Consider the following 26,624-nt stretch of genomic DNA (forward strand, 5'->3'; position numbering starts at 1 on the left):
CCTCTTTCTGACTTGGGTTGCTAGCCCTCTGACCATTTGAATCTGCCCTCTTCTCTCTTCCCCACCTAGCATAGTCAGAAAAGTAGTGCCCCTCCTCAGTTACCCCCACCTCTAGTACTCTTCCACACCCTACAGCCCTGGCCTCTCTTCCTCTTTCCAAAGCTCTTGTCATTTTCAGAAAAGAGAACTGAGAGCTTCTGGCTTAGGCCGTAGGGGAATGTAGTGTGGCCTAAACCTGGAAGTCGGGGGAGTCACCTGGGTCTCTGCAGCCTAGGTCTTCAGGGCCTTCACTCAGGCATGCCTGCCGCATCTCACTAGGACGGAGGGCGGGACGGGAGCCCGCCCTGGACTTACTGGGCTGCCTAGCGTGAGTGTCCTGAGCGGTGGGAAGCTGCCTAGGTGCAAGGGGCCCTCCCAGCCGCCAGGGGTCGCGCTGCAGGCGGCTGGGCGTTGGGCAGGCGCTGCCAGGGTCACGGCCGCCGGCCGGGGAGGGGGGGTGGGGGGAGCGGCGGCGCCCGCGGCCCCGGAGTGGGGGGGTGGGGGGAGCGGAGAAAGCGGGGCGCGCGGAGGAGCACTGGGCCCCCAGCGCGGCAGGAGCCGGGAGGACGCGCGGCCCGAGCTAGCAGCGCCGGCAGCACAGTCCCCGCGTGGCGCAGCGCGGCGGGGACGCTGGGATCGCCCGGATCTCCCTCCACGGCGTCCCGCGCCCCGGCGCCCTCGGCCGCCTCTTCTTCCTTCACTCGCCGCCCCGGCGGGAACGGCGCCCAAGTCGGGTGCGCCATGTCCGGGGCCGGGTAGCCCCGCTGCCCGCCGGCCAGCCAGCCCGCCCTCGAGCCACCCGCCAGCGGGCCGGCCGGCCGGGGAGCCGAGGGGCAGGCAGGTAGGGGCTGGACCGGGCGGGGCGGCGGGCGGGGAAGGAAGGGAGGGAGCGCCGTCGGGGCGGGGGATATCCCCCAGCTGTTCTCCGGCGCAGCACATCTGGTTCCGGTTCCTCTGTCCTGGGGAAGTGAAAGTGGAGGGGAGGGCAGAGCCCGGAGTTGGCTAGCAGTGCCCGGCACCCTGCACCCCTCTGGCTCCCGCGGGTCTGGAGCCCCAGCACCCCTCCCTCTGGCTCGGGTCACGCGGCGGCCGGCGCTGCTGCCGTCACGTCCCCGGCCACCAGCGCGCCCGCTCCTCTGCCCTCCTGCTCCTTCCTCAGCCTCCTCCCGCTCGGCTCGCCCTCTGCCCCAACCCTAACTTCCCGTCGCCCGGCTTGTGGGCGTAGGGACCCGGAGTGGCGCCAGTGCCCCTTGCCTTCCCCAGGGAGAAAGGGCTGCCTTCTGCAGGACTCTTCCCTGGCTTGGCGAGGGGAGGCCCGGATGCTCAGATTCTGCGGATGAGAGCCATCCACTCGCCCCTCGGCTCGCCCCACCTAATAGCTCCTGCCTGCTGCCTGGGGCATAGGGCTCCCATTTGCCTGCAGTACACGAGGGCCGGGGCTGTACCCCAGAGCTAAATCAGGAGGCTGACGCTGACTGCTGGCTTCACCTCCTAGATGGGAAGGCTAAATTTAGCTGGAGTTAGGGTGTGAGTGTGTGTGTGTGTGTGTGTGGCCAGAGGCTCCGGTTAGGAAGAGGGCCAGCCTGGTTCCATGAGATTCCATTGCTCCCTCTTCCCTGTTGGACTGTACGTCCTGGACCCAGTCTGAGCCTCCTCTGCCTTGCTCAAGGTCCCTCAGTCTGAGGTTCAGATTTGGTATGATGCTGTGTTGGCACCCTCAACAGAACCCCACCACCACCACCACCACCACACACCCACAGGCTGACTTCCGCTGAGCTGCAGCTTCCCCTCCACTGTTTCAGGAAGTCACCTCCCTTCCCCTCTGAAGCACCCCTCACGCCTCCGGTCCTCTGCTGCAAGCCACCCACCAAGCTCTTTCCCAGCTTCTGCACCCTGGGGCTCCCCAGGACCCTTGGGGCTCCTACTCTCTGGGGTTGGGCCATGGAGGCAGGTGAGAACAGTTACTGAAGGCCCATTGTGGGCCTGTTTCCGTCTCTGGGCTCCGCAGAGGAGGGCATGGGGATGGCCGGGACTGTCTCCCACAAGTGCTTTGGACATAACTGGGGATAGACCTAACTGGGGATATGTAAGGACCCCGGAGGTGGGAGGGCAGTGGGTTTTTGTCAGGTTAGTGGAGTTAGGTTAGGAGAAAGGACACTTGAGTCTGGTGAAAAGACACTAAAGCTTAGGCTTTGTGGGCTTTCTTGGAGACCTATGGGAGCCTCATGAAAACCTCAAGGTGCGCTCTTTAAGAACATTAGCTGGCTCATGAGGTTCTTAGGATGTCATAACTAGAGTAGGAAGATCAAACCCTTAAAAAGACTGTAAGGTTGGCATGATGTCATGGCCGGAATGAATGATGTCATTGCAGGCCTTTACATAAAAATTGTGATCTCTGTTATAACTCTGTATGTGTAGGGAGTGAGGAGGGGTGGGCCTTTAACAGGAATATAGGAACAATATGATGACAGAGTCCAAGTTAGCTGTGTGTGGCGGAGTTTGGGTTCTTCGGGGAGAGGAAGGATCTTGGTCTCTTTAAGGAGCTGGGGTGGGCTGTGAGGTCCTGGTGATGACACAGGCGGGAGAATTCAGGATTGGCTGACCACGGATCCTGCCTTTCCTTGGAAAGACTAGGAAGGGGGGGGGTAAACCCTGGTTGCCATGGCAACCCCAGTTTTCCTTGCTTCATCTCTCCCAAACTTGACCATTCCAGATGCAGTGAGTGAGGGGGGGGCCATGGCGGAGGAGCGGCCCCCCCGGCTCGTGGATTACTTCGTGATAGCTGGGCTTGCAGGGAACGGAGCACCTATCCCTGAGGAAACGTGGGTCCCTGAACCCAGTGGGCCCCTGCGCCCTCCCCGGCCAGCTGAGCCCATCACAGATGTGGCAGTCATCGCTAGGGCACTGGGCGAGGAGGTGCCCCAGGGCTACACATGCATCCAGGCTTCTGCTGGGGGCCACCCCTTGGAACTCAGTGCTGGGCTTCTGGGAGGAACTCAACCTGTCATCTGCTACCGCAGGGGCCGTGACAAACCCCCCCTCGTTGAGCTGGGGTGTGTGCACCTACCCATGCTGGCACCGGGGGAGGCTGGGAGGGACTCTGGGGTAAGGCAGGGAGAGGTAGAGGGATGGGATTAGGGATGGGCAATGGGAATGGGAAGAGAGTGGGCTAGAGGCCAGGAAGAAGGGCCTAGGTTGTATGTACTTAGTCCTTACATGGATTTGGGTTGGTGTACTAGTGCCACTACTTGCTGGCTATGTGATCTTGGGCAGGTTATTGAACCCCTCTGGGCCTGCTTCCTCATCTGCAAAATGGGGAAAATAATACCTTCTCATAGGGTGGATGAGAAGATTAAGTGAAATCATCTGTATAAGGGACTTAGCACAGAGTCAATAAATGGTAGCTTTTATTCTTAGCGTTTATTAATGAGTATGAGAGCCAGGGAAGGCTTGAGGGGTTGTCACTGATCAAGAAGTAGAGCCAAGGGCAGAAGAGGGGCACAGGATGCTAGATGGCAGAGTTCACCGAAGAAGTGGGCCCTGGTGTTGGGGTTTGATGAGGCTAAGGTTGCAAGGCAGGTAGGTAGGACTAAGTAGGCAGATCTGGCAGGACTGGGGCCTTTCTGCTCTCTCCTGACCTCTTGATATGTCTCTGCTCTCTGTGCCAAGGGTGTTGTATGAGGGGAAGGAACGTCCCAAGCCTGGCTTCCAAGTGCTAGACACGACACCCTACAGCCACTCAGCCAACCTGGCCCCTCCAGGACCTGGGCACCCCCGCACCTACCTCACTTACCGGCGGGCAGCAGAAGGGGCAGGGCTGCATGCCCTGGGCATTACTGACCTCTGCCTGGTGCTGCCCAGCAAGGGCGAGGGCACCCCTCACACGTACTGCCGATTGCCCCGCAACCTCAACCCTGGCATGGTGAGTGGGGCCCTGGGCCAAGAGCTGAGGCCTGCACCATCTTGGTGTGAGGGTGTGGACACTGGGCATGAAGGACCAGGCCTCTAATGGCAAGGGTGGGCCGAGAGGGATGCCTCTGGTCTCGGGGGTCAGGATTAGTGGGAGTTCTAAAGACAGAAGACCTCTTAAGGGTGGTGGAGAAAATGGACCCAAGAAACCTTTGTTAGCTGTGTATCTTCTTGTCTCTTGCCATTTCTTGGGCAGTGGGGCCCAGCGATGTACCTGTGCTACAAGGTGGGCCTGGCCAAGGCCAACACTCTGGTGTATGAGGCAGGTGAGTAGCCCCTTTGTCTCTCCAACCCTTTGATCTTCCGTGTCCCTCTGCCCTGGTGCCGCTTGACTGGCACTTGCGGTGTCCCCAGAACTCATATCCCCTTTGCCCCTTGGCCCTTCTCTGGGATCCCCTGAGTCTTCCCCTGGAGTCTGATGGACCCTCCTCCTTTTGGGTACCCCTCACTCTGCTGGGGGTGCAGAACTGCTGGGCCGCTACCCAGAGGAGGACAATGAGGCGTTCCCGCTGCCCGAGTCCGTGCCGGTCTTCTGCCTGCCCATGGGGGCCACTGTCGAGTGCTGGCCCGCCCAGACCAAGTACCCCGTACCCGTCTTCTCCACCTTTGTGCTCACGGGCGCAGCTGGTGATAAGGTGGGTGTGTGGAGCGTGGTCAGGGGTGCCGGCTATGCAGAGCCCGCCTGACCGGCGTCTGCCCCCTGCCAGGTGTACGGCGCCGCCCTGCAGTTCTACGAGGCGTTCCCGCGGGCCAGGCTGTCGGAGCGGCAGGCGCGGGCGCTGGGCCTGCTGAGCGCGGTGGAGCGCGGCCGCGCGCTGGGGGGCCGGGCCGTGCGCAGCCGCCGCGCCATCGCCGTGCTGTCCCGCTGGCCTGCCTTCCCTGCCTTCCGCGCTTTCCTCACCTTCCTCTACCGCTACTCCGTCTCAGGCCCCCACCGCCTACCCTTGGAAGCGTGAGCACGGCTCCCCTGACGCTGGGAAGGGCTTATGAGGGGATTGGGAGGCCAGGAGAGATGGAGGAGATTAGGCTGGAGCCAGGGCATGAGGTGGGCTGTAGTGTGCAGTTGTGCAGCGTGTCCACTGCAAAAACGCCACCGCCTCAGGGGATGAGTGGGGCCTGAAATCCAGTCCTCACTTGCTAGCTAAGTCCTGTCAGGGGGCTGCGCATGCCCAGACGGGATCTCTTTTCTGATTTGCACAAATTCTATATATAATGGAGTCTCTGTCGACTGACACAGGTCCGGAGGTGGAGTTCAGAGGGAAGAAGGTTCTTGTAGACAGGTGTGGCGGTGGGGTAGATTGGGGAGGCTGCCTCTGACCCGTATCCCTCTGTCCCCCAGGCACATCTCCCACTTCATTCACAACGTCCCCTTCCCTTCCCCACAGAGACCCCGCATCCTGGTGCAGGTGAGAGCTGAGGCGCAGGGTGGGGCTGGATGGGAGGAGGGGAGTCGGCAGGGGATAGCCTTTTTCATCCTGACCCATGGCTCTTCTGCCTCTCAGATGTCCCCGTATGACAACCTGCTCCTCTGCCAGCCTGTGTCCTCACCCTTGCCCCTCAGGTATGTGTCCAGGTTGGGGGGGGCTTTGCTGACCAAGACATGGTAGGTGTGAGGCAGGTGGACACAGCTGTTGAGCCTGTTCAGGCTGGGCCTGGGTGGTGTCTGTGCCCAGTGACTAGGGAGGGGTCTCCTGGTGACCCTTCCCCCACCTTGGCATTGCCCACAGTGGTGCCAGCTTCCTGCAGCTGCTGCAGAGCCTGGGCCCTGAGCTGGCTATCACGCTGCTGCTGGCTGTGCTCACAGAGCACAAACTGCTAGTCCACTCGCTGCGGCCGGACCTGCTCACCAGTGTCTGCGAGGCCCTCGTCTCTGTGAGTGCCACCCTTCCCTGCCCGCCCTCCCCAGAATGTTCTTTCCGGTGCCCCCATCCCAGCCTCGACTCTTCTTACTTTTCCTTCCTTGGGGAGTGTTCCTCAGCCTTCTTGGGCACAGCCTAGAGAGACAATACAGCTTCCACTGGGGGCTCTTCTTTGGGGCCTACCTCCAACAGCTTCTCTCAACAGGCACTCCCCACCAAGGCCAATGCCTCTTCTCTCTCCTGTGCCCCCCACTGCTGCCCCAACCCCCTGCTCACTGGTTCTCTCCCCGGTGCTTCAGATGATCTTCCCGCTGCACTGGCAGTGCCCCTACATTCCACTGTGCCCACTGGTGCTGGCAGATGTGCTGAGCGCCCCCGTGCCCTTCATTGTGGGTATCCACTCCAGCTACTTCGATCTGCATGACCCTCCTGCTGATGTCATCTGTGTTGATCTTGATACCAACACACTCTTCCAGTAAGAGGGGCTTTGAGGAGGGGGGCACCAGAGGGCTGGTGTGTGGAGTGCTACCTCCTCAAAAGGAGCCTCAGGCCACGAGTCGGGGAGGCAGGGGGCTAGCCTGGTGGCATAGTGGTTAAGTTCACGCACTCTGCTTTGGCGGCCCGGGGTTCGCCATTTCAGATCCCGGGTGCGGACCTACATACTGCTCATCAAGCCATGCTGTGGTGGCATCCCACAAACAAAATAGAGGAAAATGGGCACAGATGTTAGCTCAGGGCCAATCTTCCTCACAAAAAAAAAAGTAGGGGAGGCTAGTGAGGAACCCCATTACCCTTTTTTTCTCCTGCTTATCTCACAGGACTGAGGAAAAGAAGCCCCTCTCCCCTCGGACTCTGCCCCGCAGACCCTACAAAGTTCTGTTGGCTACACTGACAAACCTATATCAGCAGCTGGATCAGAGTGAGAAGCCTGGGTGGGGTGGGAGGCTGGAAACTGTCGTTGACTTTAAACCTCCAGTTTGGGGAGGCCTGTGGAGAGCTAGCCCTTACTCGAGGAGGTCAGAGGAGTTAGGATTTCATTTGGCGGAAATGAGGGGAATTTAAATTCCAGTTTAAGCAGGAGGGAGGGGCATACAATATTAATATTCCTAAATAGGTTGGGAAGGTCAGGCTTGTCATTGAGGAGGCTTGAAACCGCTACCTCAGGGTAATTGTTTAGTCAGTATTGGTGGAAGCTGTGTTAGAAGCTGGAGGTGGTGAGGTAGCGGTGGAGACATCTGTGTAAAGAGCAGGGTTGAGCAGGCTCTGCTGGTGCCGGCCTGACTCTCAGGCTGCCCTGGTCCGCAGCGTATACTGGACCCGAGGAGGAGGCATCCCTGGAATTCCTGCTGACAGACTACGAGGCAGTGTGCGGCCGCCGGGCCCGGCTGGAGCGTGAGGTCCAGGGAGCCTTCCTCCGCTTCATGGCCTGTCTGCTCAAGGGCTACCGGGACTTCCTGCTCCCGCTCACCCAGGCCCCCTCGGAGGGGGCTCGTGATGTTGACAACCTGTTCTTCCTGCAGGGTAAAGAGGGCCTGTCTCTGCTTGGGAAGGGTGTCACAGGACGGGTGGCCAGGGGCCCGCCTCCATTGAGAAGCCGGGGGATGACTGGGAACTACTCAGTGGTTTGTTCCTTTGCTCAGCAAATGTTTACATGGCACCAGCTTTGACCCATGCAGTCTTCTGGGCTTGGAGGGAGTGAGGGTATGAAGGTGAACCTGCCGTGGCACTGCCCTCTGGGAGCCCTGGGCTTGGGGCGGGCACGGCGATGCCTCTGGTGAGCTGCCCCCAGGGTAGAGCTCTCCTGCCCTTAGAGAACCCCAGTCAGAGGCAGTGGGTGCAGACAGACAAAAAGGAAGGATTGCATGGGGCCATGGTGTCAGGGGAGCTGAGCTGGTGGGCTTGGCTTGTGGGGTAGTTGTGCCAGAGGGGCCAAAGAGATGATGGCTTTGATGGCCTTGGATGCCAAGTGAGCAGAGAGCCAAGAAGGGGGTTCAGGAAGATGTGGTAGGAAACCCGGTCACCTTCCTCCCCTGCCCCGTTCTCATCTCCCGCAGGCTTCCTCAAGTCCCGGGAACGCTCCAGCCATAAGCTGTACTCTCAGCTGCTACGCACACAGATGTTCTCGCAGTTCATCGAGGAATGCTCTTTTGGCTCTGCTCGGCATGCTGCCCTTGAATTCTTTGACTCTTGTGTTGACAAGGTATTGGGCATTGTCCCTTCTTTTCATACCCATTGCCCTCTGCTCTCTTCTTGGCTGTCTCTGTTATGCTAGGGCCACTATAAACACGACTAACTTATATCTCATCTGTGATGGGGATGGCGCCCGTGGAATTATACAGTACACAGCCTGGGCAGCCACACGTGACTGGCTTCATATACATACCATCTTTCTAATCCTAACTCTACTCCTCAGTTAGATCTCTAGGGCCCTGGTGGCGTCTGGGCCCGCTCACTCCCTCCCTGTGGATGCGCAGTCCAGGGAGATGCCATCTTCTGGACACCCAGGCCCTGCTCCATGCTCATTGTCTTGATGTTCACTCTCTTCCATCTTGCTCCAGGTCCACCCAGAGCAGGAGAAGCCTGAACCGACCCCCCTAGTGGAGCTGGAGGAGCTGTCGGGAAGTGAGCTCACTGTGTTTATCACACCTCCTGAGGAGCCTCCAGTGCCAGAGGGCAGTGAACCCACTCCCCAGTACTGGTGAGAGCCTCTTGTCCCCTCACTTGTCCCAAGGCCCCATAGGCTGGCTTAGTGCTGACTGATCCTAATGTTGCCTCTTTCTACCCCTCCAGCTATGATGGGTTCCCAGAGCTACAGGCTGAGCTGTTTGAGTCTCCTCAAGAGCAGCCTGGGGCTCTGCCTGTGCCGGGCCCCTCCCGTAGTGCCCCCAGCAGTCCTGCCCCACGCCGTACCAAACAGGTAACCAGCAGGTGGGACCCACAGAGCATCTGGCTCAGGCTGAGGGCTGCTGCTTCAGTTTCTTCATCTGTAAAGTGGGTATGATAGTACCTCTCCCATAAGGTTGTTAGGAGGTTTAAATACGCCTGGCACATAAAACATTAGCTATTGTCATTATCATCATCTTCCTCCTCTGAGCACCCTGGGGATCCAGGGGCTTGCTGCCTCTTCCAGCGCATCTGCCCATGCTCAGGGGCTAAGCGTCTGCCCAGGGTTCCAAGGCTGCCGTCTGTGAGTGTAGCATCCCTCCCGCCTCCTCAGAGCACAGACCCTTCCTTAGGGAGGGTGCTGCTTCTCCCACACCATTTTAAGACCTGCCCTGCCCTGGCATCATATTCACCCAGATGTGTCCCCTGCCCCACTTAGGAGATGAAGGTCGCACAACGGATGGCGCAGAAGTCAGCAGCTGTGCCTGAGCTGTGGGCCCGGTGCCTTCTGGGGCACTGCTACGGGCTGTGGTTCCTGTGTCTGCCTGCTTACGTGCGCTCGGCGCCCTCCCGGGTGCGGGCACTGCACACGGCCTACCAAGTGCTGCGCCAGATGGAGAGCCGCAAGGTGGTGCTGCCCGATGAGGTGGGCCTTGACGCCCGGTCTCAGGGGGCCTGTGCAGCCCTGGGGGCTGTGAGAGGGAAACCTGCTGGAGACCAGGGAAAGCAGATGGGGAGCAGGGCCACAGCCTGAGCTGGGAAGCTGCTCCATCACGTTCACTGAGTGAAGGAGCATGCTCAGGGTATAGCAGTGGAGACTGCAGGCTGGCGGGGTCAGCAGGAACGGTGGGTGGCTCTGAGGCAGCCCCAGGAGCTGCTAGGGGCCAGTGAGTTCTGAGAGACTTGGGGAAGCTGGAAGAGGGGGCTTGCTGAGACTTGAGGATTTGGTTGGGAGTGAGTCCCCTCTGATCCTGTGCCTCTACTGGTCCAGGTGTGTTACCGGGTGCTGATGCAGCTCTGCTCACACTATGGGCAGCCAGTGCTGTCTGTTCAGGTCATGCTAGAGATGCTGCGAGCAGGCATTGTGCCCAACACCATCACCTACGGCTACTACAACAAGGTACCTCATCTGGGGTTAAGGGTGGGATGGAAGCCTGTGCCAGGTGTGTGTATGGGGAGGATGCTGCTCCCTGATACCTGCTGCTCTCCCCTCTCCCTGGAGTCTGGGTCTGTTCCACCCAACTAGGTCCTGTAACCATTGTTGTCCATGTGCTCCTGTAGTGCCCTAGCATCTACAGAGGGTTTTCTCATCCTTGGTTGCTTTGATTCCCACTCACAACAGCCCTGACAAGGAGGCTGGGCAAGTACCGCTGCCTCCCGATAATAGCTAACAGTGTCAGCTAATATGCCAGGCACTGTTCCAAATATCTTACACATTTTAAATCACTGCCTCTTCACCACAGCCCCTTGAGGTGGAATGATGATTGTCCCCACCTTACAGATGAGGCAATGAGGTTGCAGAGTTAGTAAGTTGTCCATAGTCCTACAGTGAGCAAGTCAGGGAGTTAGGACGTGAGCACAGGCATATTGATGTCTCCTGAACTCAGGCCATTAACCAGGATACTACACTGCCTACTGTTTTTTAGATGAGGAATCTTAGGACCAAAAAAATGAAATGATTTCTTCAAAGCCATATAGTTTATAAGTACCAAAGTCTGGATACAAATTGTCTCCACTGCTTCTGACTTCCTCTAGACCCCCTGCAAGGTGGCTGCTTCTTCTGGGCTCTTGTTCAGAAGACAAGCCATTGATGGGACAGTCCTAGGCATGATGTCTGGAGGGGACGGTGGTCCTTGGGGCTCCTGGACAGGCAGTGGGCATCAGGCTGGGGTCAGGGTGTGGAAGTAGCCCATCTTGGTGGGCATTGTGCTTGGCAGGCTGTGCTGGAAAGCAAGTGGCCGTCTGGTACACCGGGTGGGCGCCTGCGCTGGGCCAAGCTCCGGAACGTCGTCCTGGGGGCTGCTCAGTTCCGCCAGCCCTTGAGAGAACGGCGGAAGCAGCGGCAGCAGCAGCAGCAGCAGCAGCAGCAGCAGAAGCAGCAGGCAGCAGCACAACAAAAGACAGGCAGCTCCCAGACAGGTGGGTAGGGACTGGTGACATGGCTTGGGGATGGAGTAGCCAGGCGCAGGCAGGGAGAGGCATGGAGAGCTGGGGCTGGCCTGGTGGTTGGCATTGGGTGTTCTGGGAATGGATAAAGTACACTTGGCTGATAACAAAAGAGATGTTCTCCAGGAGGAACCCTACGAACCCAGGTCCATGCAAGGAGCTCTGTTTTGGAAGGGGGCTGGGTTTCTAGCTGGCTGCCTTTCAAATCCCTCCCTGTCTTTTCCAGAGCCCTCTCTGGAGCGCCCCTCCCCAACCCGCCCCCTTCATCGCCAGACTACTTGGGCTGGGCGAAGCCTGCGGGACCCAGCCTCACCCTCAGGGCGCCTGGTGAAGAGTGGCAGCCTGGGCAGTGCCCAAGGGGCACAGCCCACTGTGGAGGCTGGCGTAGCCCACAGTAAGTGCCCTTGTCTGACCCCTCCTACCACCCCCAGTCAGCATTCCTAACCACTTGCCAGTGACAGAGAGCCAGGAAGACTAGAGCCAGGATGGAGGGGTGGCCCTCTGTGGTGGGTACTGTAGACTCTGAGAGAACCTTGCCCAGAATGCCATCATGGTGGGGGGTGTGGTGCCAGAATTTGTGCAGCCAGGAATTGTATTTATTCAATTTCTGGAGGAGGGGCTCCCTCAATCTTCCCTGATCATTTTCTGCCCTGCAGTGATAGAGGCCTTGGGGGTATTGAAACCCCGAGGATCACCTGTGCCCTGGCACGATGGAAGCCTTTCAGACTTGAGCCTGACCGGGGAGGAGCCAGCACCTGGAGGAAGCCCAGGGGACTCTGGCTCAGCCCTGAGTACTCAGTCCAGTGAAGCCCTGGAAGGGCTAAGTGGCCGGGTACCCAAGGCTAGTGGGCATCAGGATGAGGCCAGCACCCCCCGACGAGGGCTGGGTGCCCGCCTCCAACAGCTGCTCACTCCTTCCCGCCGCTCCCCGACCTCTCGCATTCCCCCACCTGAGCTGCCCCCTGACCTGCCTCCCCCAGCCCGCCGCAGCCCCATGGACAGCCTTCTGCGCCCCCGGGAGCGCCCTGGATCCACTGCCTCTGAGGTAGCCAACGAGGGGAGGGTCCAGACATTTTAGCACCAGGAGGCCTGGGGAGAGGCTGCTATCTAGGAGCGTCCAGAGAGGGCCCTGCGAGGTAGCTGAAGTCAGCATCCTGGGTGACCAGGAGTATGGGGTTGGCTGACCATGTTTTCTCACGTGATGGCAGAGCTCAGCCTCTCTGGGCAGTGAGTGGGACCTCTCAGAATCTTCCGTCAGCAGCCTGAGCCTTCGCCATTCCTCAGAGCGCCTCAGTGACACCCCTGGATCCTTCCAGCCACCTTCCCTGGAAGTGAGGATAACTCCTCCCCTCCCTGATGTGCTCCAACACACACATATACCACACCCATTATGTCAAAGGCAGGGGCTGGGGAGGAGGTGGAAGGAGGCAGGGCTGGGATTTGGAGGTGGGAGGGGCTGGGGAAGGAGCATGGGCTCCTGAGCCTGGAGGCCAAGCAGGGTCTGCTTCCTGGGGTCTTTTTGCCTGCAGATTCTGCTGTCTAGTTGCTCCTTGTGCCGCGCCTGTGATTCGCTCGTGTACGATGAGGAGATCATGGCTGGCTGGGCACCTGATGACTCCAACCTCAACACAACCTGCCCCTTCTGCGCATGCCCCTTTGTGCCCCTGCTCAGTGTCCAGACCCTTGATTTCCGACCCAGGTGCCCAAAGCAGGGCAAGTGCTGTGGGTGGGAAAGAGAGATGGAGGTCCAAGAGCTGACCCCTCCTGCTATCCCTCTATAGTGCCCCCAGCCCCAAGCCTGCCCCTGCGGATGCCGGAGGCAACAAAGACGCACCTGTCCCTGGGGGCCCAGGACCTGTGCTCAGTAACCGCAGGCTCTGCCTTGCCCTGGATGAGCCCCAGCTCTGCAATGGGCACATGGGGGTAAGGGGCTCGAGGAATGGATGTGTGTGTATGTGTGTGTGTGTATGTGTGTGTTGTCCTGTGGTGTGACCTGAGGTACTGGGGAGAGATGCACACTGAGGGCAAGGGGCATCACAGAAGCTGGTGGATCTGGTGGCTCAATTGGGAAGTGTGGCTCTGGCGATGGGGCCATGGTACATGCCCTCCACTGCCCTCCCCCTTTTTGCGTGACAGGGTGCCTCCCGGCGGGTCGAGGGTGGGGCATGGGCATACCTGAGCCCCCTGGTGCTGCGTAAGGAGTTGGAGTCGCTGATAGAGAACGAGGGCAGCGAGGTGCTGGCATTGCCTGAGCTGCCTGCTACCCACCCCATTATCTTCTGGAACCTTCTGTGGTATTTCCAGCGACTGCAACTGCCCAGTATTCTGCCATGCCTGGTGCTGGCCTCCTGTGATGGGCCCCCACCCCCCCAGGTCAGTACCTCCATGTGATCCTGCTTCCTGTGTGCTTCCATCCTCAGCTCCTGGCTCTGTGTCTTTCAGTCCTCTGTAGAAAGAGCACAGGCTTTAGAGTCGCTTGTACCTAGTTTGACTCCTGGCCCTTTCATTTCACTACTCTGAGCCTCAGTTTTCTCATCTGTCAAATTGCATCAGCACCCACCTCACAGGGCTGTCATTAGGCACCTCTTATAGAGCCTGGGACACTGTAGTGCCTAGACAGTGACTCGTTCATCTTCGTCTGTTCATTCCACCAATCCTTACTGAAAACCTTTTAGGTTGCAAGCACAGTTTTAGGCACTAGGGATGTAGCAGATTACAAAACAAAGTCCTTGTTTTCAGAGAGCTTGCATTCTCGTAGGGGATGAGAGTTCCTTTCCCTCTTCTCTTTGGCTGTGTCCTGTAATGTCCCTCTGTCTCTTGGAACATCGCCTATCCATTTCCTGTCCTCTGCCTCCCATTCTGTGAGCCCGACTGTCTCCTTTATCTTGGCTCCCTGCAGGCCCCATCTCCTTGGCTAACACCTGATCCAGCCTCTGTGCAGGTGCGGCTGCTGTGGGATGTCCTGACCCCCGACCCCAATAGCTGCCCACCTCTGTATGTGCTCTGGAGAGTCCACAGTGAGTCTGGTATTTGGCTTAGGGTGGAGGGGGTGGGTCCCATGCTCAGAGGGCTCAATAATCCTGACTACCTTGCTTTCTTTCATCCAGGCCAGATCCCCCAGCGGGTAGTATGGCCAGGCCCAGTACCTGCCTCCCTTAGCCTGGCGTTGCTGGAGTCGGTGCTGCGCCATGTTGGTCTCAATGAGGTGCACAAGGCTGTAGGGCTCCTGCTGGAAACTCTAGGGCCTCCTCCCACAGGCCTGCACCTACAGAGGTATGATGCTCCCATCTGGGAGGTCCCTGGCCTGCCCTGGGCTCTGCACCTCCTTTCTCTCACTCATAGCCTTCTGCCTCCACTCCAGGGGCATCTACCGTGAGATCTTATTCCTGACAATGGCTGCTATGGGCAAGGACCACATGGACATAGGTGAGGGAGCAGGCAGGGGGCTGAGGAGTGCATGGATCTGGGGCCAGGTGTGGGAGGTGGGAATCCTAGTAATATTGACCTACCTCCACCCTCTTCCCTAGTGGCCTTCGACAAGAAGTACAAGTCTGCCTTTAACAAGCTGGCCAGCAGCATGGGCAAGGAGGAGCTGAGGCAGCGGCGGGCACAGATGCCCACTCCAAAGGCCATTGATTGCCGAAAATGTTTTGGAGCACCTCTGGAATGCTAGGGACCCTTAAGCTTCCCTCTCCAGCCTGGAGTGGGGAGGTGAGGGAGAAAGGATTCTACAGATAACCTGCTACCCTGTTCCTTTCATAGAGTAGTTGGGAACAGGCTAGGAAGCATGCCCAGCCATAGGCTCCAAGTGGGGGCAGCAGGAAGAGGGACCCACTGTTACCAAAAGTCGCAATTCCCCTATCTCCAACCTGCTCAATATGCTCACACTGATGTTGGAGGAGGCCTGGAGGGAGCTGGCACAGCTCTGTTCCTCCCCATCCTATATCGGGAACTCCCCTCCAGGGCACCCACAGATCTGCACTGCCCTGGTCATTTTATAAGTTTTTGTTTTAAAAAACAACTAGAAAGATACAGAGCTACTGAGCCTTTGCCCTGAATGGGAGGGAGGGATGTCATTCCCCACCAATAATGGTCCCTCTTCCCTGGAATTGCTGAAGAAGCCCAAGGCTCTCCATGCCTTTCTACCTTAGTGTTTGTATTTTATTTTAAGTTATTTATTCTGGAGCCACAGCCCCCTTGCTTATGAGGTTCTTATGGACGGTGAGAAAGAGAAGGGAAATGGGGCACCATGGTCCTGTGGTTTGTAGCTCCTTGAAAGTCAGGAAGTGGAAGCTAGAGGAGTCCCAAGTTCCCATTAGGAAGAACTGGCGCCCCCTCTAGTCCTAACCCTTTTTGTCCGCTCCACCTTGGGGAATGCCTCACTCACCCAGGGCCCTGACTGTGCAATAAGGATTGTTCCTTGTGAAGTTTTGTTGGATGTAAATATAGTAAAAGCTGCTTCTGTCTTTTTCCTCCTGCCTCCTGTTCCCTGGGTCTGGGTTGATGGTGGGGATACCTCTCTTTTTCCCCTGGCTGCACATCCTCCTTTCCACCTTCCCATCCCTTGCAGCCTTCAGGCAAACCCTGCTTTCCCTAACCAGGTCTGGTACCGGTCCCTTGGCACAGGGAGTTCTCGAAGCAGGAGAAGGGTGAATCCGATGCTGGCTATGGTGGTGCCAGTCTGTGTGGCACTTCCGGCCCTCCAGCACAATCACCCCCTTGTCCCTCATCTGTACCCCACACAAAGACTCCATTCTCTGGAGGCCCTGAGCTCATCTCTGCCTTCTTTCCTCTCCCCAAGCTGCCCCCTCCCAACTTCTCCAGTACCTCCACACGGATGATACCCTCTCCCTAGTAGCTGGTGTCGGCAGACCTCATGCATCCTGGGAGCCCTGGCAGTCGTCCTAGGCCTTCTTAGTTGCTCTAACTGCAGGCAATACTCTTCCAACCACGGTCTCAGCCTGGGGATAGCTCCAGGAAGATAGGGGCAAGGATTAAGGGCTCGCTGCATGTGGGCATCAGGGAGGGAGCATCATTTTTCTACTCTCTCTGGCCCACTGGTAGTTCTCCCTTTCTTTCCTGGATAATGAAATAAACACAGGAAACAACTCCTAACAGAGCTGCAAAACCAATTACCAAAGGGAATTAGCCAACAAAACAGAAATGCCTTGGGGAAGGAAGGCAGGAGTGTCAATGGAGGAAATAACTTACATGAGCCTTTAGTGCAAATTCCTGGGGGTAGAGATCAGTGGATGAAGAGAGAAGTACTACTTCTGAATTCTGGGACCTTCAGCCAGAGGACCCTTTCCCGTCCTGTCTCAAGCATGGTGGGATGCTTTTCCAATGTTCTAAAGGAGCTGCACAGGAGGGAAGCAGGGGCTTAGGAAATGCCATCTCTTTTGCTAGGGACTAGGAGGTGTCTTCTTCAGAAGGGAACCCTCATGTCACCCCAGGTTCTGATCGAACCTTCCTCCCCAGAATCAACTTCGCCCTGTATCATCTGCAAGGACCTTGTGCAAGGGAGCAACTGCCTTCCTGAAATCATAAGTTTCTGTTGAGTGTAGCGTGCCCAGCAATGTGCTGAACCATCTGAAATTAGAGAATTTTAGGGCTCAGTCCTTATCTTAATACAACTTCTTGGTCTAGAGTGCCCCTTGGTTCACAATAATGATAATGGATTCTGCCTGCCAGTTTATGCTTCTATTTTGGGGCTTCCTTCTAGAGGCCTACGGTCAGATGAGTAGAACTACAGAATTCTTTAACCACAAGAACATCTGGGAATTCCAAAGGCAAAGTACTCACCATGGCATCTGACATCTCTCTGTCCTGCAGCCCAGGTCGCTGTATAAGGGGAAGGATATGCCCAAACTACCTGGCCCAATTTCTCTTCCCAGACTTTAGAGTGTATAGGCTTGAGTATGACAAATTTTAATTAAATGTTGTCTCTGCCACTTACTAATTTTATTACATCAAACAAGTTGCTTAACTGCTGTGCCTCAGTTTTTCCTCATCTGCAAATAGGAGAGGTTGTTTAAAGATTAATTATATAAACCATATAAAGTGCTAAGCACACTCAATAAATGTTAGCTTCACAAAGAAAACGAACACACAGGTAGAGCCTGCATGGGGCAAAGGTCATGTCCACTACAACAGTGGCCTCACCGACTTGCCTTCTGTGGAGCTTGATCGCTCCAGATTGAAAGTCCCCCTCCACAGCCTGGTTTCATTTCACTGAAAGGCATTTTCTCAGGCCTCACTAGTGTCTTCCTCAGCTTGGTGTCTTCCACCACCGTGTTTCTCGTGTCTCCTTGCAGCCCTTGAAGAAGGGCCCTTTAGATGGCAGAGAACACATTGGACTGATAATGGACAAAGCAGCAGGTTAGGGAAAGAGGACTGTCCCTTCCATGTGGGTGATGACTTTGTCTCATCTTGCTATATCCCAGCACACAGAAGAGTGCCTGATATCATGATGGATCCTCTATTATGTGTGTTAAATAACTAAGTCAGTGAAAACATTAAAATGAAGGGAATAGGGGCCAGCCCCATGGCATAGTAGTTAAGTTTGGTGCACTCTGCTTCGGCAGCCCAGGATTGGTGGGATCATATCCGGGGTGAGGACCTACACTGCTCACCAGCCAGGCATCCCATATACAAAGTAGAAGAATACTGGCACAGATGATAACTCAGGGCAAATCTTCCTCAGCAAAAAAAAAAAAAAAGAAAGAAAGAAAGAAAAGAAAAGAAAAAAAGAGGGTTGTAGAGAAATAATTTTCAGTGCAGTACAAGACAAGTGCTATAGGTAGAATACCAATAGAAACTGAATTTAGAACTAAGGGTGAAATTGTTGGAAAAGTGAGGAAAATTCTCATAGTAGTCACTATTTTCATGTTTATTGAGTACTTGCTATATCCTTGACACTGTCCTGAGCATTTTATTTTTTAAAGATTTTATTTTTCCTTTGTCTCCCCAAAGACCCTCAGTACATAGTTGTATATATTTTAGTTGAGAGTCCTTCTAATTGTGGCATGTGGGATGCGCCCCAGCATGGCCTGATGAGTGGTGCCATGTCCGCTCCTAGGATTCGAACTGGTGAAACCCTGGGCCACCGAAGTGGAGTGTGTGAACTTAACCATTCGGCCATGGGGCCAGCCCCCAAACATTTTAAATGTACTATTTTATAATCCTCACAATACCCTATGAGCTATGTACTCATCAATCATTCCCATTTTATAGATAGGAAACTAGGGAGTAGAGAACAGAGGGTAAGTAACTTGCACTCACATCACACAACTGGTAAGAGGTAGAACCAAGATCCAAACCCAGATAGTATGACTCCAGAGACCATGTTCTTTACCTGGACACTATACTAGAATGAAACAACATTTTTAGCCCACTTAAAGAACTGGGGCATGCCTCATGTGTGTGTGTTCAGTCTACCTGTGTCTTTCTGTAGTCATGTCCTTCATTAGCTTCATTTCCATTGCCCAGCATGACTTCCAAGTAATTTGAAAAACACATTCTAGGGCTTCTGGAACTAATTATTTCTGGGTTCAAACCACTGCTCAGTCACTAATTAGCTGTCTGACCATTGCAAGTTACTTAACCTCTCTGAGCCTGCTTCTTGATCTAACTGGGTTAAAATTTCAGCTCTGCCACTTATCATGTGTAACTTCGGGTAAGTCATTTGATCTGTAACTTATATTCCTCATCTGTAAGTGGGGATAACAGTATCTACCCCACAGAGTTATGAGGAAAAAGATAATCTATTTATAGCTCACGGGGATAAGATAATATACGTGTAGCACACTGCCTCGCACACAGTCTCATTCCTAAAACGTTAGCTGTTACTATTCTCTCAACACACTTGACTCTGCGATACTTGGTCCCTATCCTCAGGGTGCTCAGGAACAATACTTGTGGTAAGCGTTCGAAAAATGCTAACAGAATTTAGGTGGGTTTAACTGCTTCAGGGGAAGCAAGAGGAGTTGGGCCTGGAGTTGATTAGGTGAGGTCGGATGGGGTGTAAGGCTGTTTCCCTCCATGTGAACCTGACCGTCCCAGGAGATCCCGAGAGAAGGAGCTGCGAGGGCTCTGCACACCGTAACTGCTCAGCAATGTGGCTCGCTGCCTTTTTCTCTGCTGTCGTGGTTTGGTCACGACAGGACCGCGCTGAGGTTCGATGGAGACCAGGAAGCTCAAGGCCTTTGGCAGACGGAGACAGACCACGCCCCAAAGAGACAGCAAGGCCCAAGAGCCTAAAGCGACTTCTATCGGGAAATTCTTGGATTCTGTCGCGATGAAACACCACCCAACGCAGAGCCCAACGCAGCTCGCCAGTCTCCACCTTTAGAATTAGAAGAATGAGAGCGGGCCAAGGGGGAATCCCGGTTTGGGGATACTGGGGTACGGCGGCTGCCTGGGGACCAAAACGTCTCTAAGGTAAAGTTGCAGCCCGAAGCGATTTTTTGACCCCCGACACTTAATGGGCTGCTGAAGACCCGGATGTGTCTGGGACTGGCCGAGGTACCCATTAACGCGCCCCCGCTAGACCATCCCCCTCTTCCGTTTAAGATTGGGTCTTACGTACGCCAATCATCACTTCTCCAGCCACTCACTCTTCAAGGGTGGGGTGTAGTTCCGGCATCCCGTCTCCTAATGGCAGAGCGGAGAAGAAGAGGGCGGGGAGGCCGGCTTAGGTCGCCCAATGGGCGTCGTGGCGTGTGGGGAAGGCGGAGCCGAGTCGCTTGGCAGCTGCCCAATCAGCGTCCTTGTTTGTGTGGTGCCGCCGCCGCCGGTGCAGCCGCCGCCGCCGCCGCTGCCCCCGTCTGTACCGCAGTGTCTGCTCCGCCCGCCCGCCCCGGTCCGGCCCACCCCCCTCCCCCACCCCCGCCCCCGGTCCCGTCAGCGGGGTCCGGAACCCACTGTGCCGTCGCCTCTTCCTTTTTCGACGCCTCCGCCGCCGCCTGAGGAGGCGAGCTAGCCGGGAGTTCCACCGCCACCGCCAGGTGAGGAGCTTTGGCCTAGGCCAGCCTGGCCGCCCGCCCGCCCGGGGGCGGTGAGGAGCGAGGAAGGGAGGGAGGCTGGGAGGAGGCGGTGGTGGCGGAGGTGGGGGAAGGGAAAGGTGGAGGGGCGGGGGGGAGGGGAAGCGCCCGCGAGCCGACGCCCGCCCGCGCGCCCCCGCCTTGCGTCCCCCTCCCCCCACCCCGGCACCGCGCGCCCCCGCCTCGCGCTCCCCCTTCACCTCATCCCTTCCCACCGCTCCGCGCGCGCGCCCGGGTCTTTCACTTCGGCCTCGCGCGCCCCCAGCTCGTGTCCCTTCATTTCTTCTCCTTTTACTCTTTCTCCCCTCCCTCGCGCCCCGTTTCCCCCGCCATCCCCGCCTTCACTCACTGCCTCATGCCCGCCATGCTCCCCTCCTTTCCTCTCTAGCGCGGCCCCCCCTTTTAACTCTCTCCACCCCCGGTGGTGCCCTGAGGGTGCGGGGGCCGCTCCCTGCTCTCAATCTCGTGTTTGCCGGCGGTTGGGACAAATGGGGGATCCTTGCGGGTGAAGGAAGCATGGGATAATTACCCTTATTTAGGTAAAGGGCTCAGGAGCGCAGAACCTTACCCCTTTATTTCGTCGTCCACCGTTCCCTCGCCCTCCCGCAGGAGCAGGGAATTGTCTCAGCTCGTGTGGGTACTTATCTTCTCTAGCGGCTCAACCACCCCTTTCCGCAGCTGGGCTTCTGGGACACACTGGAACTGTATCCCAGTTCAGTGTCTGAGCTCGATGGAACTAGAACTTACCCTTCCCTAACCAGCCCGGGACTTAGAGTACTTTTTGCCTCCCTGCTCTCAATACACTAAGGAGCTAGCCACTCCCGCGAGTGCAGAGGTTTGGGCGCCCTTCGCCGGCCCAGGACAGCTTTCCCCCTTCAAAGGTATAGTAGCCTTTTTTGGACTCTTCTCCAGCATCACCTTCCCTTCAAACACAAGATGTTAGCTCACAGGGCTGGCACTGAGGTGGAGATGGAGGCATTGATGGTGGGTGGGTGGCATGTGGATGCTAACTGAGGTAGCTATCAACCTTTTCTTCTGCTGTCATCTGGAGAATCAGGTAGTCTCCTGAGAACCAGTTTTCTCATTTCTGATAAATGATTATTTGGAGGGCTTTTGTGTGCGTGTGAGAGAGCTGGGAGATACTTAATATGTTTCAGCAAAGGAAAAGAGCAGTGCTTTCAGGCCAGACTACAGCAGAGATTTGGACTTGCAGCAGCTGGGATAAAAGCAGATGTTGGAGAGATGATGATGCTTTCTAAGATTTTTGAAGCATTTTTATTTCTAAAAATTTATTTTTTAGGCAATGCATGTGTATGATACAGAGTGAAAAGAAATCTTCTCTCTGCTCTCTGTCCTCCGGCCATCCAGTCCCCATCCCAGTGTAGATGACTTCTGATTATTTTCTGGCAGCAGCATGGTGTCTGTATGTTGGAGATTAACCTGTTTGGGTTTGGTGGTAATTTTATTGCTCTTTGTTACACTGACCTAAACTGTTCTTGAAGTCTGATAACCACTTGGATTTACATTTTTGGTTCTGGAGCAGTCTTCATAGAGTACTGTCGGAGAGTGGCGTTTCTTTCGGTACTTGGTTGGAAAGGAGGCTACTTCTCGAGCTGCTAAAGGTGGTGCTATGGAGGGGCTCAGGAGATTTTGAGGGAAGGCCCACACCTGTTGGAAATGGTGCTGCTTTTTTTGTGACCTATATCCAGTCTCTGTTTTGGGATGGCCTGGGGCAAGGATAGTCCTGGCCTGGGCTTTTTAAGTGGATAGGTTGTATGAATAATTAGTTAATGGGAGTACTGATCTGCTAGTGCTGTCTTCTGTTTTTAGAGGAATGTAGTTTTTAGCCTAGTGGTAGTGATAGTCATCGTATTAAGGAATGAAGTAGATAAGTATTAATTAGCAGGAATCAGAAGGCTGGACCTGTAGGCTGAGTGACCCAGTTTGAGACGAGATGAGGCTTACGGACTTTTGTCCTGCCTGTTCCTTACTTGAGAACACGTTTGATGAGGTGAGAGTGATTTGTAGCTGACAGCAGCATCCATCTTTATGACACTGTGGTTTGCCTCCCCTGACTGTGTGATGTCTGTTAACTTCCTGTTTAGAGGCAGTCCAAATAGGGTCTGAATAGTGGCTGCATTCAAATACTTGTCTGGGAACAATGTTAACCAGGTTCCCTGATCAGCTCTTCAGATCTAAGTTCTGGCAGTAACTTTTACTGCTGTGTTTAGCATTAGGCCACAGGATGGTGGGAGAGGGAGATGTGAGAAATTTGTTTTGAACCTCATAATCTTCAAGTACATTCAAAAGCCTGTGTGCTGCCCCCCTCTCTTGATTTGGGCAAATGTCTCCCCTCCCCCCACCTTTTTTTTTCCTGGCTGTGCCTGGCCAGATCTCCAGGTTAGGTTTTGGTTAGAGAACAGCAGTGTGGAAGAAGAGTCAGTGTAGTAGTATCCTAATCATAGCCTGAGACCTCTGGATTCATCTTGGCTTTAAGCAATATCTTGTATGTTGTATGTAAACCAGGCCTCTTGCTTCAGTTGACTGATTCTTCCTTCCTTACCTCCCCTACCCACCAAGCTGGAGGTGCATGTGTAAGGGAACAGCCGCTGTGCTGTCCTGGATTCTAGACTCTGGACCATATTCCATGTTAGCCACCCTATTGAGAGTCATGCTGACAAGCAGTCCCTCTGCACTCAGCTCAGAATGCTTATATTGTTTGGTTCATTGAGAAAAACTAAACCAGCTTTCGTTGATTAAAACAACTGCTGGAGAAATCATTAAGATTTGAGCCATAAGTGGAACTGAGGGACTTTCTTTTCCAGACCCCTTCCAGTACTTAAAGCCTTGCATCATTACATATCAAGGCACAATAGCCAGGCATTTTCTGAGGCAGTTTGGAGGGGAAGAAAAAAAAAGACGCACACCCAGATTGACTGTAAATCTAATCCTGGCGTAAAACTGTCCACCTCTTGCTTAGGAAAAATCCAACCTATCAGACAGTGCCACACAAAGTTGCAGTTCCACTGCATTGGCTAAGCCTGGGAAAAGATACATAAGGAAGTACAGTTTCTGCTGAAAAGCACTGACTTTTGGTGGGGAAGCTTCTATTAGCCATATAGTCTGGTTTATCCTTAGTTATCCCTGTGATGCTTTTTCTGTGGGTGCTGGTTGGGGATTTTGGTGGCTCCATAGTGCATGAAGCAGAGGCCTCCTTTATTTGTGTAGTGATGAAAGCCTCTGAAGAGAAGATCTGATTTGAAATGCTCCCTTTTCATATTCTTTTACCTTCTCTCTTATGGATATATGAAATATGCTTATATAGTTTGAGTTCATCCAATAGGAAAGGAATGACCAGGGTCATTAAGGGCTTAACCTGTCTGATACACTTCTTAGATGGTGTCTTGGTAATGTTTGGTGTTTCTCTTGAAATCCTGTAGTCTTTGCCATTGCCTTAAGATGCCATCAGCTGGCAAGAAGCCATCGAGTTTTGGGTTATAGTAGCAAAAGCAACAGATGAATAAGAACACATATTTTGTTACTTTTGGGATGTGAAATGGTCAAATCCCAGACCTCAAAGAGTCAAAGTAATTGTAGAGGCTTCTTTGACAACACGTGAACTTAATTGTTATTAATACTAACCAGTAAAACTACCAAGGAAAGTAACAGTACTTCCACATTTCTCAGCCATTCTCTTGTTACTTTTCAAATCTGGCTAGTATACATTTTTTAGGTTCTTTTTTTTTTTTTAAAGATTTTATTTTTCCTTTTTCTCCCCAAAGCCCCCCGGTACATAGTTGTATATTTTTAGTTGTGGGTCCTTCTAGTTGTGGCATGTGGGATACTGCCTCAGCATGGCTTGGCGAGCAGTGCCATGTGCACGCCCAGGATTCGAACCAGCAAAACCTTGGGCTGCGGAAGCAGAGCGTGCGAACTTAACCACTCGGCTACGGGGCCGGCCCCTACATTTTTTAAATAATTCAGGGTACCGTTACTTGAACCTGAAAGTCATGCTTTAAGCCTCCCAATCAAAGCTTTCTTGATCTTGTCTCATTTTAGGGGAAGGTGGAATTTGTAATCTCCCGAAATATAGGCTGGAATGTTAGTAGGATTTAGATTAGACATCAGGATTAGTAAATTCCCATTATGGTTGCAGGGGACTAGAAATGTTAACTGGAGAGCTTGTGCATCTGTTACCTAAAAGGTATTTATAAAGTTAAAGCTTTTTTTATTTAAGTTCAGACTTCCTGGGAGGGAGGTTGTAGGCTAATAAGTGACCAGTTGTAATGGTAGAACACAGGTGTAGAGAATCTAGAAATCCTGGGTCAAATCCTAGCGTTGCCATTTATTATCTGTATAACTTTGGGTAAGGCTCCTAATTTTTGGATTCCCATTTCTCTCAGAGTAAAAGGCAGTCTTTACAGTGGCCTATAAGGTCTTACATAATCTGTCCTTTTCCACCTCTTCTCTTTGATCTCCTGTCATCCTCCCTCTTGATCACTCCGTTTCAACCACATTGACTTGTTCCTTAAATACATCAGTTGCATTCTTTATCTTACGACCTTTGCACTGGCTATTCCCTCTAATGGGAAATAGCTAGTTTTTCCCACAGAGGTAATACAGATAACTAATTTCCTCACCTCCTTCAAGTCTTTGCTTAAATGTCACCTTTTCACTGAGACCTTATCCTACCCCTATTTGAAATTGCACCTTCAACTCCCACCTCTCACTCCTAATCCTTCTCTGGTCTATTTTCTTCATAGTACTGACAACTTTATAACATACTTTCTAGTTACATTTATTGCTTATTGGTTCCCCTCCTATGATGTAAGGTCTTTGAAGGTGTGGATTTATTTTGGTGTTTGGTTTAATGCCTAGTAACGATGCCTGGCATATAGTTAATACTAAGTAAACATTGTTGATCAAATAGGAATAATAATAATTGTTTTCTTAACCTCATAACAAAAGTATGAAATGTGATAAACATAGTATGGGATCTTAAAATGTTTTGTGAACTATGAAGCATTATACAAATGATGATAAAAACAATTGCCTTCTCATTGAAATGGTAAATAAATCTTCATATATATTCATATATATTATCACATCTCTCCTATTCTCTAGCCCCATGTTTCTGCTTGTCTACTGTGTGCTGGACGTATTCACCTCTGTATTCAATTGGTACCTCAAACTCAACAGTTTCATCATCTGTTCCCCTTCTGTGATTCATTGAGTCACCTAAGCCAGAGATGTGAGCATCATTGTCAATTCTCTCTCTCTTATCCATTACTTTCTAAATATTTCTGAATCTATACCTTTTTCTGTATCTTCATTGCCAGTCTCCTAATTTAGGCCCACAGTAACTCTTATTTGGAATATTGGCATGATCTCTTAACATTCTGTCTGCTTTTAGTCTTGCTCCTTTTTAAACTCAATCATATTATCTTCAAGATGGTTTAACACAGAGATATGATTATTCTACTTCCCCTTCTCAAAAGTATTCAGTAGTTTCCAATCATTTAAAGGTAAAATTTAAACTTTGCATAGTATTCAAACCCTTTATCATCTTGGCCTTTCTATCCAGACTTACTTTTTCTCTCTTATAGTTTATACATGAGCAAATACAGTTTTTGTTCCCAGATCAGCTTCCAAATCTCATCTGAAATGCTGCTTTCTCTGGGAAGCCTTCTGTGACTTGCTCAAAGAGACTTAGATATGCTTTCTTTGATCCCTTTCTAATTTATAAATATTGCCTGTCTTCTTCCAGTGGTCTATAAACATCCTGAAAGAAAAAGATACCATGTCTTTTTACTATTGTGTCTCCAGTGCCTAGCATGCTGCCTGTCACCTAAAAGGTATCCAGAAATAAGAACAATCCTGTGGGTTGAGAAAATGCTGCTTACATTCAGAAGATGCCCCTTTTGTTATGTTCTGGGGGCAGAAGACCAAGGCTGGAGTCTTGGTTCTGCCATTTATCATCTTGGTGACCTTGGTTGAATCGCTTGAAGTCTCCAAGCCAAAATTTCCTCAGTTTAGAAATGAAGATCAGGGGCCGACCCAGTAGCACAGCAGTTAAGTGCACACGTTCGGCTTCAGCGGCCTGCGGTTCGCCGGTTTGGATCCTGGGTGTGGACATGGCACCACTTGGCAAGCCATGCTGTGATAGGCGTCCCATGTATAAAGTACAGGAAGATAGGCGTGGATGTTAGCTCAGGGCCAGTCTTCCTCAGCAAAAAGAGGAGGATTGGCAGCAGATGTTAGCTCGGGGCAGATCTTCCTCAAAAGAAAAAAAAAGAAAGAAAGGATCGGTAGCTGCTTTATCTATTTTGTTAGGTTTCTCTGTCAATCAAATGAGATTATGCATATAAAAGTACTTTATAAACTGTAAAGCACTGTACAGTTGCTAATTATTATGTGCTGACACAAGCTGAGCTTTCCTCACAACTCGTTTTTTCTTGTTCATATTGATATGAGACCTTCCCCCCGCCTTTTTGCTGTTGTTGAGGAAGATTCACCCTGAGCTGACATCCATTGCCAGTCTTCCTCTTTTTTGGCTTGGGGAAGACTGTTCTTGAGCTCACATCTGTGCCACTCTTCCTCTACTTTGTGTGTGGGACGCCTCCACAGCCTAACTGATGAGTGGAGTAGGTCTACACCTGGGATCTGA

The 26,624-nt window shown here is 53.4% G+C and overlaps 2 protein-coding genes and 1 long non-coding RNA gene across 25 annotated transcripts in view; 2 read left to right on the forward strand and 1 right to left on the reverse strand.

Moving 5' to 3' along the window:
• Positions 1–176: 176 nt before the first annotated feature.
• On the forward strand, positions 177–15,388 carry DENND4B (DENN domain containing 4B). 7 transcript variants are annotated; one of them, XM_023641111.2, is made up of 28 exons: positions 177–367; positions 2,753–3,092; positions 3,709–3,961; positions 4,205–4,274; positions 4,474–4,643; positions 4,716–4,960; positions 5,348–5,414; positions 5,511–5,569; positions 5,736–5,880; positions 6,167–6,342; positions 6,686–6,786; positions 7,173–7,388; positions 7,922–8,067; positions 8,426–8,565; positions 8,658–8,784; positions 9,190–9,396; positions 9,742–9,870; positions 10,688–10,889; positions 11,143–11,310; positions 11,573–11,961; positions 12,125–12,247; positions 12,446–12,615; positions 12,698–12,839; positions 13,053–13,289; positions 13,816–13,933; positions 14,024–14,189; positions 14,278–14,342; positions 14,444–15,388. In XM_023641111.2, the coding sequence occupies exons 2-28, from the start codon at positions 2,776–2,778 to the stop codon at positions 14,587–14,589; spliced, it is 4,494 nt and encodes a 1,497-aa protein (XP_023496879.1). In that variant the 5' UTR covers positions 177–367; positions 2,753–2,775; the 3' UTR covers positions 14,590–15,388. The 7 variants fall into 7 exon arrangements, with proteins under 7 accessions (XP_023496879.1, XP_023496878.1, XP_070124287.1 ...); XM_023641110.2 differs by lacking the exon at positions 177–367 and adding an exon at positions 531–880; XM_070268186.1 differs by lacking the exon at positions 177–367 and adding an exon at positions 539–880 and having other exon boundaries at positions 13,858–13,933.
• On the reverse strand, positions 10,427–20,641 carry LOC102150418 (uncharacterized). 9 transcript variants are annotated; one of them, XR_011439183.1, is made up of 8 exons: positions 19,839–20,100; positions 19,504–19,568; positions 19,016–19,260; positions 16,128–16,273; positions 15,790–15,995; positions 13,298–13,362; positions 11,369–12,636; positions 10,427–10,991 (listed from the first exon to the last, which is right to left on the reverse strand). It is a non-coding gene; the product is annotated as an uncharacterized lncRNA (long non-coding RNA). The 9 variants fall into 9 exon arrangements; XR_011439179.1 differs by lacking the exons at positions 10,427–10,991; positions 11,369–12,636 and adding exons at positions 16,873–16,927; positions 17,087–17,272 and having other exon boundaries at positions 13,224–13,362; XR_011439180.1 differs by lacking the exon at positions 19,016–19,260 and having other exon boundaries at positions 15,744–15,995.
• The window catches only part of GATAD2B (GATA zinc finger domain containing 2B), an 85,918-nt gene continuing 78,702 nt past the window's right edge, over positions 19,409–26,624 (forward strand). For 2 of the 9 annotated variants that reach the window (XM_070268190.1, XM_070268196.1), the window contains exon 1: positions 19,693–19,921. The gene's annotated coding sequence lies outside the window, so the exon portion shown is untranslated. Of the gene's footprint in view, positions 19,972–20,031; positions 20,839–26,624 lie in introns of those variants that run through there. The other 7 variants (XM_070268194.1, XM_070268192.1, XM_023641115.2 and 4 more) reach the window with 7 other exon arrangements.

The sequence above is a fragment of the Equus caballus genome, chromosome 5, assembly GCF_041296265.1.
Source record: "Equus caballus isolate H_3958 breed thoroughbred chromosome 5, TB-T2T, whole genome shotgun sequence".
In the NCBI taxonomy this organism is placed as follows: Eukaryota; Metazoa; Chordata; class Mammalia; order Perissodactyla; family Equidae; genus Equus; species Equus caballus.

Coding starts and splice junctions, on each gene's coding strand:
- DENND4B (XM_001493858.7), top strand. Junction 6,343..6,685: donor GATACCAACACACTCTTCCA/GTAAGAGGGGCT, acceptor CTTATCTCACAG/GACTGAGGAAAAGAAGCCCC. Junction 14,343..14,443: donor CAAGGACCACATGGACATAG/GTGAGGGAGCAG, acceptor CCTCTTCCCTAG/TGGCCTTCGACAAGAAGTAC.